Source organism: Lates calcarifer, linkage group LG2, assembly GCF_001640805.2.
Source record: "Lates calcarifer isolate ASB-BC8 linkage group LG2, TLL_Latcal_v3, whole genome shotgun sequence".
Lineage (NCBI taxonomy): Eukaryota > Metazoa > Chordata > Actinopteri > Centropomidae > Lates > Lates calcarifer.
Genome location: NC_066834.1, coordinates 15,282,498 through 15,295,782, shown reverse-complemented (window position 1 = coordinate 15,295,782; position 13,285 = coordinate 15,282,498). Strand labels below are relative to the sequence as shown.

The 13,285-nt window shown below is 40.8% G+C and overlaps 1 protein-coding gene across 10 annotated transcripts in view; it reads left to right on the top strand.

Annotated features, from left to right (window-relative positions):
- Positions 1 to 12,825, top strand: part of ppfia1 (PTPRF interacting protein alpha 1) — a 37,309-nt gene extending 24,484 nt beyond the window's left edge. The window contains exons 17-31 of one of the 10 annotated variants that reach the window (XM_051076102.1): positions 2,328 to 2,357; positions 3,265 to 3,389; positions 3,475 to 3,647; positions 3,751 to 3,844; positions 5,460 to 5,541; positions 5,623 to 5,823; positions 6,153 to 6,215; positions 7,265 to 7,291; positions 9,051 to 9,226; positions 9,317 to 9,414; positions 9,507 to 9,682; positions 10,351 to 10,419; positions 10,537 to 10,705; positions 10,895 to 10,959; positions 11,216 to 12,825. In XM_051076102.1, the coding sequence (XP_050932059.1) occupies positions 2,328 to 2,357; positions 3,265 to 3,389; positions 3,475 to 3,647; positions 3,751 to 3,844; positions 5,460 to 5,541; positions 5,623 to 5,823; positions 6,153 to 6,215; positions 7,265 to 7,291; positions 9,051 to 9,226; positions 9,317 to 9,414; positions 9,507 to 9,682; positions 10,351 to 10,419; positions 10,537 to 10,705; positions 10,895 to 10,950 (1,539 nt within the window). In that variant the 3' untranslated portion in view covers positions 10,951 to 10,959; positions 11,216 to 12,825. Of the gene's footprint in view, positions 1 to 2,327; positions 2,358 to 3,264; positions 3,390 to 3,474; positions 3,648 to 3,750; positions 3,845 to 5,459; positions 5,542 to 5,622; positions 5,824 to 6,152; positions 6,216 to 7,264; positions 7,292 to 9,050; positions 9,227 to 9,316; positions 9,415 to 9,506; positions 9,683 to 10,350; positions 10,420 to 10,536; positions 10,706 to 10,894; positions 10,960 to 11,193 lie in introns of all 10 variants that reach the window. The other 9 variants (XM_018692772.2, XM_051076109.1, XM_051076098.1 and 6 more) reach the window with 9 other exon arrangements.
- Positions 12,826 to 13,285: the final 460 nt, after the last annotated feature.

Genomic DNA, 13,285 nt, shown 5'->3' with positions numbered 1-13,285 from the left:
CGTGCCTGTAGCACTATTGCTATGACCCCTACATCATCCAGAGCTCCCTCTCCCAGCAGACCTTAACTTACCTGCCTTATGGTGCAACTGGCTTCAGCCCCCCCCCTCAAGCCTTTAGCTATGCACCCTATTTTCAGGTACCTGCGGATCTTTCCACAGCCCCCCTTTCTTTCCCTCCTCGGGTGGGTGCAGTCTGCCACTTCCTCTCCCCTCTGTTCCTTTTGACGTTTCTTAGAAACTCTTTCTCCCTGCTCTGTGCTCAACATGTCACTTTGCTCTGACGGTAACTGTGATGACATGCAGGAAGAGCTTGTGTCTCAAAGTAGTAACAAAAATGTTACTAAATTAGATAATGTTATTGAAAAACAGAACTTTTCTAGCTTTTCCTTTCTATCAGAAGTAAAATGATTTATCAAGGGTCTCTCAGTGGCTACTGATCATGAATGGAATCAGAAAAAGATGAGTACAGTAGACTTGTGGTGAAATTCAGCCATGATAACATTTAGAAATAGCTTTAGGTTCATCTGGAAAAGACTACGTTGTGACAAAATCCTTTAAAGAACAGATCAATATTTTGCAGCAATGAAAGATTAGAAACATTATCATCATCTGATCTTTTGTTCTCTGTGTGAGAGTGGAGTAAACCCAGACTCAGGTCAGAGGATGCTCAGACATTCTTGGCCTTGTGTCAATATTTTAGATATATGTGAATATTTGAACAATGAGTTGAAAGGGACACACCTCTCAGCCAGTGACTAGACTCTCCTTTTATGGTTGATTCCAGCAGAACAAAAACATTGTTGTTCTGGTTTAGAAACTAGAAAGCTTCTGCACCTGTGAACTCCTCCTCCTCCTGCTCACCTGGGTACCTGCACACAGGGAGGCTTTTCATTGCGATTCAGTTTGATTTGTTTGAGGCCACAGGTCTGTTTGGTAATGTCGTCTCTTGGGGGCTGTTGTACAGTGATCTTGCTATACACGATGCAGTATTAACAGATGAGCACAAACTGACCACATTATTACAACGTAGAGTTTTTTTCCTGTTGTTCTGTATCTGTAGATTCACTTTGATGAAACATGTTTCTGTTATGTCCAGCAGAGATTTGCATTCCTCTCAACCCCTCCCCTGCATCCAGTTTGAAAACATAACAGTGAGCTGGAAATTTTAATTCTCAGGGCACTACAGTATAATGCAACTGGTTTTCCTGTGAACACTGGAGCTGGTATTACTCATCAGTCAGTCCTTTCAGGAATTTGTGATCTTGCAATTGCGAGAATTAACTCAAGTTCAAGCAGTACCCACATATGTTCAGTCCTTTTGAGATTTCTGGTAAAACACAGGTCACCAACCACTGCCCTTTTCCATTTATGCGTCATGTTTGTTGAAGTCAAGGATGAAAAAACAAGTTATCGTGCACTGGCTTGATTGTAGAGCAGTTCTTGGTATAGTTTTTGGTGAACTATCAGATCTGTCTTTAAAGCATCAGTGAGACCAGTCAGAATATCTTAATCCCTAAATAAGAAGAAAAGGAACATTTTGGCTGATTAAATTAATTTTTTTTGCTCGCCCACTCAATTTCCTCTTCCTGTTTCCCTTTTATAGCTCACTAATCTCTTCCTTGCCTCAGCCTCAACGTGTCAGTTGAGGAAAGGAAATGAGTGATTAGATATTTTCCCCCTGGGGGCAGGAGAAACTCCCTTAGAAATGTGGCATGCTGATGGTTTATTTGCTCTGCTAATGCCAGGCCTGTGAGGAATGCAGAGTGGGAAAAAATCCTCTTGCTTTAAAGGTGCTCAGTGGAAAATATGACTAGAGCAGCTCTGGTTCATAAATTCAGGTGTCACACTGCCAAATCTATAAAATCAGACAAAGCTAAAGCACTCAGATATGTTTCAGGCTAACTCGCTCACTGACACTGTTACCTGTGGTTTCAATTTGGTTGATTACTCCAATAAATGTCATTAAGTCTTTGATAATACTAGAATAAATGTCTGCACTTCTTCTTATTTCCTTGAGCAAGGCTGCACCCATCCTACCTTGTCCTGAACCAACCAATGTGGTTGTTTTGCAGTGTCTCCTGCTCGGATGGGGTGGGACTTTATTTTCCCAAGAACTGCACGTCTTCACTGCACAATTAAACTGACACTTCTGTGTGTGTGTGTGTGTGTGTGTGTGTGCATGCGCACGCCAGTGTACATGGGTAAATGTGTATCTCGATCTGATTTCCTGCTCTCTGTGTGTTTGTGCATGGCTTGGTTCCACTGCTGGTCTGTTGTGCGTCTCACTAACTGCTTTTCTCCTCTCTCCTTTTTTTGCCATGCTTCAGCCTAGTGACCTGCGCAAGCACCGCAGGAAGGTAAACTTAGAGACCTACTGTACTGAGGCTCTGTCAGCTTCCCGTCTCTTACTCTCACTCCCCTCATCTCCCAACACCAGCCCCCAGGTGTACTCCATAATGTATCCACAGTTCACCACCCAGTGTAAAATAATTTAAAATAACATAATTTTTCAAGTCAGAAAGTAGTTTTTTGCTTTAATACAGTTTTGATGAGACCATAAAAAGTGGAAACCAAAGTACTATAGCTGTAACAAAGGGTGAACTGTGATGGTCTTGGGTCAGACTTGAATGAACGAACAAAGCAATTCTACCAGTATGCCTGTGGTGGTTTGGTATCAAGTTGGTGTTTTGGTACTTATATATACTTTCAGAATTTGTTGCAACTGAGACTTAAGCTAGTCTCCAACAGGATGAGAAACCAAAATTAATGGTATACTAAAAGCTAAAGATTAGCAGGACGTAAAGCTAATTACTAGGCTCTTGTCACACTAGTAAGGATCAGCAGATTTCTGATGTTACTGTTCAGATGTCTTTTCCTGGTCAGTCCTGTTTGTGTGCATCTACCTTTTTGCCTCAACAGAAGAGTTGCATGAAAACATTTGTTTTGTCACAGTGTTGATCACATTTGTTCTTCACTTGCAAAATGTCTGCAGCGTTAATTCTTCTGCATTTGAGGAACAGTGTTTTTGTGTCTTATTAAAGCAATAGTGCAGCTGCTTTTTATATTCCTGCTACATTTACTGTGAGCTGTAGTATTGATAATCAGTATATATGGACTTGGTGTGTAGCTGCTTGTAGCGTAAAAATATATAGTGGAACCTTAATGAAACAGCTTGTTATTTAACAAGTGTGTGTGCAAAATAAAGTGTGTTCATTTCATTTATTTACATCACCTCACTAACATGTCTCTCCCACTGTTACTCAGTCTGCTCAGGACGACAAGGCTACCATACGATGTGAGACATCACCCCCAACCACTCCACGCTCCATGCGCCTCAACAGAGACGCAGGGCACGCCGCCAGCCATGAAGACATTAGAGACATTCGAGGGTAAGACCTGTGTCTGTCTTTGGTTTTTGTCCTCTATCTCCATCTTCTCTCACCAACTGATCACTCACCAACTTTGGTCCCATAGTCTGGCTGGCCTGCAGGACGGCCAGGGCAGTAACCCCAGCAGCAGTAACAGCAGCCAGGACTCCCTCAACAAAGCAGCCAAGAAGAAGAGTATCAAGTCTTCCATTGGACGCCTCTTTGGAAAGAAGGAGAAGGGCCGACCCAGCATTCCCGGCAAGGACTCCCCCAGCCAAGGTTGGACACCAGGCATAGGGTTTTATTCCACTTCAGCACAGGCCAGTATTGCCACTCCAGGCCATATCAGAGCTCTGAACAAGGTGTTTGTTTATGTTCTTAGCTGGCACTCCTGAAGCGGAGAGTTCACCAAAGGATGGTTTAGGAATGGGCACCCTGGGAGGCCCTGCAGAGAAGAACCGGAAGCTACAGAAGAAGTAGGTGTCCTCCTAACAGTTCCCCTGCTGTCCACAATTAATATGGACTGAGAATAAAGTTAAAGATGACAAGATAACATATGTAAATGTCTGTGAGTGTTATTGTGGGCTCTGTGCTCCTGCTGCAGTCCAGGGCTGACTCCACACGCTCACCCCCTGCCACCTGGCTCATGCTCACTCCTATCAGCTCATCTTCCTTCCACTCCACACCCAGTCATTTCCACTGCACTCATCTCCCACAAAGATTTTATGTTTTTTCCTTCATTCTTAGTTTTGTGACACATATTGCCAACACCATAAATGTTTTTTTTTGCTTTCATGTAGCTCTTAAATTAGCATCAATTCATTCTTTCTCTTTATTGTTTTGCCAACCTCCCTCTTCTGTTTTTTATCATCCCCTTCTCATTCCATGTGTAGTCCAAAGACAGGGTAAGTTTGTTCATATTGCTTTTGCTTTGCTCTTATCTTCTTCCCACACTTGGCTTCACGTTGACCTCACCAATAACCAAGGACCCTAAACAACTGTCCCTCTTAATGTCTGATGGCTTTTCCATGCTACTCTTTACCCTGCTTTCCACAGAGGAGCTTAACTAACAGGAATGTGTGTGTGCTGATTTTTTTTAGTGAGTGACACAATTTTCCTCTTGCAGTTTTCCTACTGGAGCATGAACTTATGCACTACAACTACAGGAAAGATAGTTAATGGAAGAATTCAACCAAATTAGTTGTTTTTTGTGAGTGTTCTTGTCCATAAGTTTGAAAAAGTTGCTTCAGCAGAATCACTGTGTCCTCAGAATTTAATTAAAGCAACAAGAACATGATTTTGGACATAAATCTTTTTTATAATGACAGATCTGCAAAAACAGCCCCATCTTGTGGCCAAGTACAACCATTTCCTTCATTTTATGGCATCATTTAATACTTTTTATGGTGGTGAACTGAAAAACCCCCAAAACCTCCTGGGATTGTCCACTAATGGCATCGTTCCTTTATGACAAACTGAGAATGTGCATGAAATGAACAGACCATTCATTCAAAGCTACTGCAAAGGTTTCTCTGTCCTAAATACTTCCCTCCGTGCATGTTACATCCCCTACAGTTGTAGAGGAATGCATCCATACTAAGTGTAGTTTGTCAGTGGACTCTCAAAGCACTGGTTCTGGGAGAAAACTTAACTGACTAATAAAGTTCCTCAGTCCTGAAGCCTTGGCTCTGACCCAAAGTCATCTCCCAGAGGCTTTAACAAAAGACCTGTCTGGTTGAACCTGGTCAGTCAGAGCTTGAAAAAGGCAGAGGAGGTTCTGACAAACTCTTATGGTCTTTACAGACCAGTGTTTTGTTAATACTTAAGAATAATGTTGAAGGTTTTTCAGATGAGTACATCTCTGTTTGAGTCTTCCTGGGTTTCAATTTCTTTGTTTTCTCTCAAACTCCTGCTCTCTGTTTTGAGTGTGCATGTCGGTCGATGTCTTGGGGTTTGTGCTCATGTGTATTCAAAAGGTGAATTTGATTGAGTGCATATTGGGAGTTTATGGTGGGCTCTCTGGATTTTGGTGCTTGGCTGCATATGTATTTGAGGTTTTGTTGGCTTTAATGTATATATTTTTTGTCTCAGGCATGAGTTACTGGAGGAGGCTCGCAGGCAGGGCCTACCATTCGCCCAGTGGGACGGACCAACTGTTGTGGTTTGGCTGGAGGTACGGCTCAGAGACAACTATTCACACCCATAAAATATCTGTTATCCAGTTTAACTGATCGCTCTGTCTCTCTATGAGCAGCTGTGGGTGGGCATGCCGGCCTGGTACGTGGCTGCGTGCCGTGCCAACGTGAAGAGTGGAGCCATTATGTCAGCGCTGTCAGACACAGAGATCCAAAGGGAGATTGGAATCAGCAACCCACTACATCGTCTGAAACTTCGCCTGGCCATCCAGGAAATCATGTCTCTCACCAGCCCCTCTGCCCCGCCCACTTCGAGAACGGTACTTATCTGTGTTCACAAAAACACACTTTAATGCAGATACTGTTGAGACACTTTTAAATTCTTGATGTTGCCTTTTAGCTCCTATTTGAGCATAACACTGTTATTGCATTAACATTTTAACTACTTATATATTTAACATGTACTAACGATGAGACCAAACTGGTTCTGATTTTAGTTTCACCTTTCCTAACAATAAATAAACAAGCAACTTCTTTATTTTCTCTCCATCCTGTTTTCTGTCTGTCTGTCTGTCCTTCATCACTCTTCCCCTCTTTGCACACTTCTCTTGCTTCTGATTTGGGGGGGGGGGGGTGGTCACATGATCAGACCACAGGAAATGTTTGGGTCACACATGAAGAGATGGAAAGTTTGGCAGCCACACCTCCCACGGTTAGTCTGTCCTGATTGGCTCAACACCAGTGACTGTCTAGGCTCGTTTCAAGTTGCCCTCAAGTCAGCCAGACCTCGCTCACTGCAGGGATATATTAATATTTGTGTTATTGACATATTATTGATTACTCCAGGATTAATCTAAAATATTGCATCACACAATTTCTGGTTTCTTGGAGACTTACAAGGCAACTTGGCACGAGGCCTCATTCTTCCTGCTTGTTGGTGATTTTTCTGTCCTCGTAGTTGGTCTTAGCAGGCTTAGTGTCTTCTTATTGGGACCTTGTACGCTGGATGTGTATGTCTGCATTTACATTAGCTAGTGTTTTGTGTGTATGTGTGTCGCTGCTATATAGTTGATTCATACAACAGCAGCTGTTCAGATTCTTTTGTTTGTGACACCCAGAACAGAGTATCTAAAATAAAAGAGACTTTGTTCTGAACAAAAGATAGCAAGCATGAAAGACTCCCTCCCAGTGCCACCTTTGACTGTTTATTTATTTGATATAGGTGTTGTTTAACAGTGTGATGTGTTAGGGTTGGGCAATATAATGATATTTACTGTGAAACAATTTAAATTTGAGATTTTGCCATATTAAAGAAGATTTTTCTCTTCTTTAATATCTCTTTATACTGTTCCTCGCAATGTTACAAATCAATGAGCCGGTCTGCTTTATGGTAATATTTGATTTTTATATAATTTTAGCTTCAATATGATGAATTAACTTGATTCGGAAGGTGTTGAATTTGCTTGATTAACCAAAAAACTGACATTTTTACGATTAAAATCTTCAGTAAATGCAGTGAAACCAAAATCTAAAATGACATAATAATAATTGTGTGGATTATAGTGGATTTCATCCATATTGCCCACTCCCTGCAGTGTTAATATTTTTATTTACTCCACCATTAATGTGCCTGGTTTTGTTGTTCTGTTACTTTGGATGATATTTTCCACATGAAGCTGCTCTAACCCAGCACTGCTGCCTCACTAACCCCTCGCCTGTCTTCTCTTCTCACCATGCTCACTCTAACCATGTTAACACCAGGAGGATGACGAGGGTAGCTGGGCCCAGGTTTGCACACTTTCCCCCCTAAAACCCACCTCTGCTCATCTTCTTTACTCTGCTACTTAATTATTGTTTTTAAAAACATCTCTTTGAAGAGATGATGATCATTCTTCACTGAGGTTGCTTTCACAGTAAGCATGTTTGGTGTTTTGGTCAAATTGAGCAGTTTTATTTTGGTTTATTTGAACATTGAGGCCATTTGAACTGGAATTCCCACAAAAAAACAGTTCTCTTTTCAACAAGACTAAGGTTTGTTTGTTTGTTAAAGGCTAGAACATAGTCTAAAGCATCTGTGGAAAACAACATAACACAAGTTTTCTGCTTTATTAGGACACACGATAGTATGAACATTAAATTAAATACAAGAAAGATAAGATATTTATGCAAATATTAAGCCAAATGTATAAATTAACAAAACAAGCTCTTCTGATATGGTTTAACCCAAAATAAATTAACTAGAAAATAAATAATCCTCATTATCAAACCCCCATAATTTTCAATAATTGCTAATGAAGCCTGGAGGCACTGAGGGTTTGATCTCTGGTCAAAATCATCTGTCAAAGTGTCTAATGACAGAAATGAATTTAATAGAAGAGAGGCTGTATTCCTGAGTATTTTTATAAAATAGCTGCATATTCCTGATCAGTCTGATAATGTATCTCTGAGTTCGCCTCAGTGGTTTCATCTAGTGGCTGTGTTGCTGAAGTGCAGGGATGAGGTTTCAGGAGGAAACCTGTGGTGGCTGGTTTGTCATCACAGGTTTCGTCAGTTGCGGTCACACTGCAGTGTGTCAGGTTTCCTGTGTAAAAACCACAGTATAACAGGAGTTAACCAACAGCAGTGCAGAAATATGACAAAGATGAAACTCGTTCAGTAAAGCTTTTAAACATACAAACTGATTAAATTGTAGACTCACTAGAACACGGTGGCTTTATACTATGTCTTCTGTTTCCTGTTGCAGTAAGATTAAGGGTTGTAGTTTTAAAGTTTCAAGTTTTAAAACAGCTTAAAAGATCCTGAACAGATTTCATAAATAAAACCTTCATAAATAAACTAAAGCTTATGTACTCAAAGATTTTAATTGGAAATTGATCATTCAAATTAAGTAACTCTAGCAGACAGAATGCTTACTATATATTTACTGTATATTCATGCTGCATATTTGCCAGAAAAGATAAAGTCAGATAGAATTTTATTAATCCAGAACGAAATTCTTGTGTCAAACATAGCTCCAAAAAACAATATGTAATACAATAACAGAGTAAAAGCTATTATTAGAGACTTGAATATAAGTGGAAAAATAAAATATAACAAAATATAAAGTATAAAGTGTATATTCATTATGTACACATTCAATAAACTATAGAAATAAGATAATTAGGACTAAAACTGTCCTCATACAGGTTAATGTAGACTAATCGTTACAACCATTAATTAACAGTCCCATCAGTATTTATGAAATTGCCACAAACTTTAGGTCCTGGTTGATAAATGAAAAATATCCAGCAGGTCAGTGTTGAAGACTGATGTCAGCTCATAGTTTTATTTTTAATTTTCTGTTACTATCGTGTATAATGAATCCTGTATTATCATACAGAGAAAATAATGAATTAGTTAAGTTGTTTTATATCAAAATAAATGGTACAAACTCTGGTACAAAAATAGTTCTTGAGTAGTGATTCATTTCTTACATCTAAACAACACTTTCCATCTTCTCAACACACTCTCAGAAACATTTGTTGAGCCCTCTCTTCTCTGACCGTAGACACTGGCATATGGAGACATGAACCACGAGTGGATCGGTAACGAGTGGCTGCCGAGTCTGGGTTTGCCCCAGTACCGCTCCTACTTCATGGAGTCCCTGGTGGACGCCCGCATGCTCGACCACCTCACCAAGAAGGACCTGAGGGGACAGCTCAAAATGGTGGACAGCTTCCACAGGTAAAACACATTGATGACAGTATTTTTTAGCCAAGATAAGTGTTAATGTGGATTTAAATAAACAAAGAATCGTGTGTTTTCCTACAACAGGAACAGTTTCCAGTGTGGAGTGATGTGTCTGAGGAGGCTCAACTATGACAGGAAGGAGCTGGAGAGGAGGAGAGAAGAATCTCAGCTGGAGCTTAAAGGTAACAATCAAATGACACCATAAGGCACAATGTTATCAAACGCCATCTGTGAACTACACCTGAGCTGTGTTTCTGTCGTCCTGTTACTTCAGACGTGCTGGTGTGGAGTAACGAGCGCGTCGTCAGCTGGGTTCAGGCCATTGGACTGAAAGAGTACAGCAGCAACCTTTATGAGAGCGGAGTCCACGGAGCTCTGCTCGCCCTGGACGAAACCTTCGACCACAACACCCTCGCCCTGCTGTTGCAGATCCCCACACAGAACACACAGGTACATAAACACCTAATAGTGTCTGAAATGTAGTGTTGTTAGTTGCTTCACCACTGTTCTGATGTTTGAAGCCTAAACACAATCTCCAGAAGTAAAAAGCTAATGTTAGACTATAAACCAACTACACCACGGTCACATGACGTCAACGTCTCCACCACTGAGCTTCCAACTTGTCATTTAATTTAGCTCTGACCTCTTCTACAAAAGCCTTTCTTCTTAGAAAGTTAGTGATAGTTTGAAAGAGTGTGAGTATAAACACAACGAGGCTGTAAAGGTGGACTGGTGAGTAGATCAGTTTTCATGTTAACGTCCCCGACAACCTCTGTAGTCTCATTTAGACACTCGTTAGCAACCGCCTTTTTTAAGACACATAAAAGCTTCAAACATCAGGAGTGGGGGATTTACTGACAAATTTTATGTTGTAGAATAAAACATGAAAATGTCTTGAGCTTGTGTTAAAACCACAGACCTTATTTCAGACATTTAACCAAAAACCCAATGACTCTGGGACGAGGGAACAGGAAGTGCTAACATGCTAACTTACTTCCTGTGTTGACCTATTGGACGCTGTGGTCATCTCATACAAAAAAGGTTTCTCGATAGCTTTATTTTAGAGTTAAATTGATCATTTGAATTCACCAGCAATTTGTGCTTTATCTCTTTTCTAGGCCAGAGCAACTCTTGAGCGTGAATACAACAGTCTCCTTGCCATCGGCACAGACAGGAGAATGGAAGAGGTGACAATTAAACACCACACATGACAACACAGTGACACTAACAGAGTGAGAAATTATGTTCTGCTTATGTTATGCTTCCTCTCTTCATCTCTCTCCACTTTTTCTCTTTTCTTCAAGGATGACGATAAGAACTTCCGCCGAGCTCCCTCATGGAGGAAGAAGTTCAGGCCCAAAGACATGAGGGGGATGTCCTTGGGCGCGTCGGACACGCTGCCCGCCAATTTCCGAGTGACCAGCAGCAGCGCGGCGTCTCCCTCCACGCAGCCAAAGAGGAGCCCGATGGACGGTAAGCAGAAGAAACGTGTGTGTGTGTGTGTGATATGCTCTGTCATTGCTGCTGCCTCTCTGACGGGCAGTTCAGCCCCGACTCCTCGTTTACTCTCAGCTCTTCTCGAATGGCTTTGCTGCTTTGTTGATGATGCTGTGACTAACGGCATGTTCTCTGCATGTGATTTTTGCCAACATGGAAACACAGGAAGTCAGTCTATACAGAGGCTGGACACTGCCACAGTCAGGACCTACTCTTGTTAACACACAACGGTAAGATCACACACAGTTACAGTTTGGCTGTTTCCTCACTGCACAGCTGCTCCACTCTCTCCAAGTAGAAAGCAGCTTTCTTGTACCTGAGTCCTCGGCTCTAATAACGCACGTTTTACGCCTCTCCTCTCTTTCCCTTTGTGTCTCCCTCACCTCCCCACTCCATCCATCCCTCGGCTTCTGTCCTGCTTCTTCCCCTCTTGTGTCCATTCATCTCTTTTCCCCCCTTCTCAGTTTATCCTCATTATTTCTATAGGTAACCGCTGGTCAGAGGATGAAGGGGAATTCCCCGCGTTCAAGACCAGGATGATGAACTGAAATCACTTTGCAAGGACACTTAAAATATGTTTTGTTTTTTGTTGTCATCACAGAGAAAGACCTTACTCACCAATCTCCGTATCCCTAGAGGAAACGTTCTAGATTTATCTACATTTGTTATATTTATGTAAACCAATGGGACATTTAATTGATTTTAGAATTACTATGTAATCCTTTTTTTGCCTCTATCCTCTTAATCAACCCACTTTTTAAAAGGATAAACATTTCTCCACTGTGCCCATATTAAGCTCAGCTCTCAGATGTATGTAACTGAATGTTTCAATTGTCTGGAGTTTGTATATTTCTACCAACAGACATTTTATCTAATCGTTTTTATAATCCTGATTCTATTGACCAGATGTATGTTTTTTTTCCCTCTCTGATTTGAATTCTAATCATTGAATTTATGCTTAAGTGACTTTGATATGTGATATAACTTAATTCATATCCTTTGCCCTTTTTAACTGTTGTAATTTTTGTAGCTTATTACCTGTGATTTTTGTGTAAATGCAGCTCTTAGGTCAATGGATGTGTGAATATCAGACAAATTGCTGGAGTTGTCAAGACTGTTTCACAAACTGCTCAACACTGTGAGTCATCCATCACTTTTTAAGATAACTGCTGGCAAGCCCAGGTGATGGTGACGACAGATATCATGTGAAACACAAAGTATATTTTCCTTTTTCTCTTCTTTATTTTCCATATCTGCGATACCAAAATGAAACTTCTTGAATTTAAGAATTAAAGCCATATGACAGTAGCGATTTTTAAAAAAACAACAAAAAAAAGAGGGCTACTTTCGGATGCAAGTGAAAGCAGAATTCCAGGTTCTCTCTAGTTGTCCTTGCATGCGGAGACGACTCCACTTATCCCCCACCCCACACACCCTGTTTATCCCTTTAAGCAAAACAAACCTTCCTCTGGAGACTCACACCGAAGCTCATACAGGACGACTTCAAACCTACAGACGAGTCAAACGTGTGGAAACTCCTTCGATGGACCAACTTCACTGAGGCCTCAGTCGATCCCCGCTCTGACTAGATAACCCTGAAGGCGGTGCGATCCACCCACAAACACTTTTTTCTTTTTTAAAAAAACACTTTGTACGAAGATTTCATATCAAGCCTTATTGTTTCTTAACTCCTCTGTGGTCTGCTCTTATTTATTACTCATCCACGTTGTGTTTCGTCAGCTTATCTTCCCTAAGCTAAAGCCCCAGTTTGTTCCTCTGAATGTGGCTCATGTCTGAGTTTGTCTTCTTTCACAACACAGGTTCCACCATTAGTTTTCACAGCGAATGAGAAGGAACCGAAGAGTTTTCTTTCACACTACATTTAGTTAAGGCTTAAAGTAGAAATGCTTTTTTTCCTCTCTCTGTTTGTGATGTAGTCATGTAGACACAATGCAAATCATGTTGCTGTTGTTTTATTCCTGCTCCTCCCATTGAATTTTCTGATCTTGTAACAATGATGTACAGTCTGAGTACTTATAAACTATTTTTATCACAGTATTATTTATTGCTTACTTTCAATAAAATACTGAAACTTATTTTCCACTGCAGAGAAAAAGACTAATGCTTTTCTTTTCAAGGAGAATTATGGTTGTTTTTTTGGCTTCCTCAGACAGTTTGGAGTAAAGGAAATTGTAAAAAATTGTCTGCAAAGGGAATTTTACTGCATTAAACATGGTTATCTAGTTCATCGGGTCACTGTAAAAATCCCACCCAGTCCTTTTGAATTGTAAAATGTGGCACATGACCTCACCTGTCAGCTTCAGGAGCCTGCAGTGACGACATAATTTACTACTCAGTAGATGTAACTGGCTTACAGAGTATGTAACAATAACCGTATTTTAACCGTTCAGTTCAGAGGTAAAAGGCTTTTTTCCGTCCCTTGTTGATCATTTTTTGTCTCCTTGTTGCTGTTTTTGTCACTGCTTGTTAATCATCTTTGTGATCGTCTTTCATCACTTTGTGATCATTTTGTGTTTTTACCTGAATGGGGCCCAG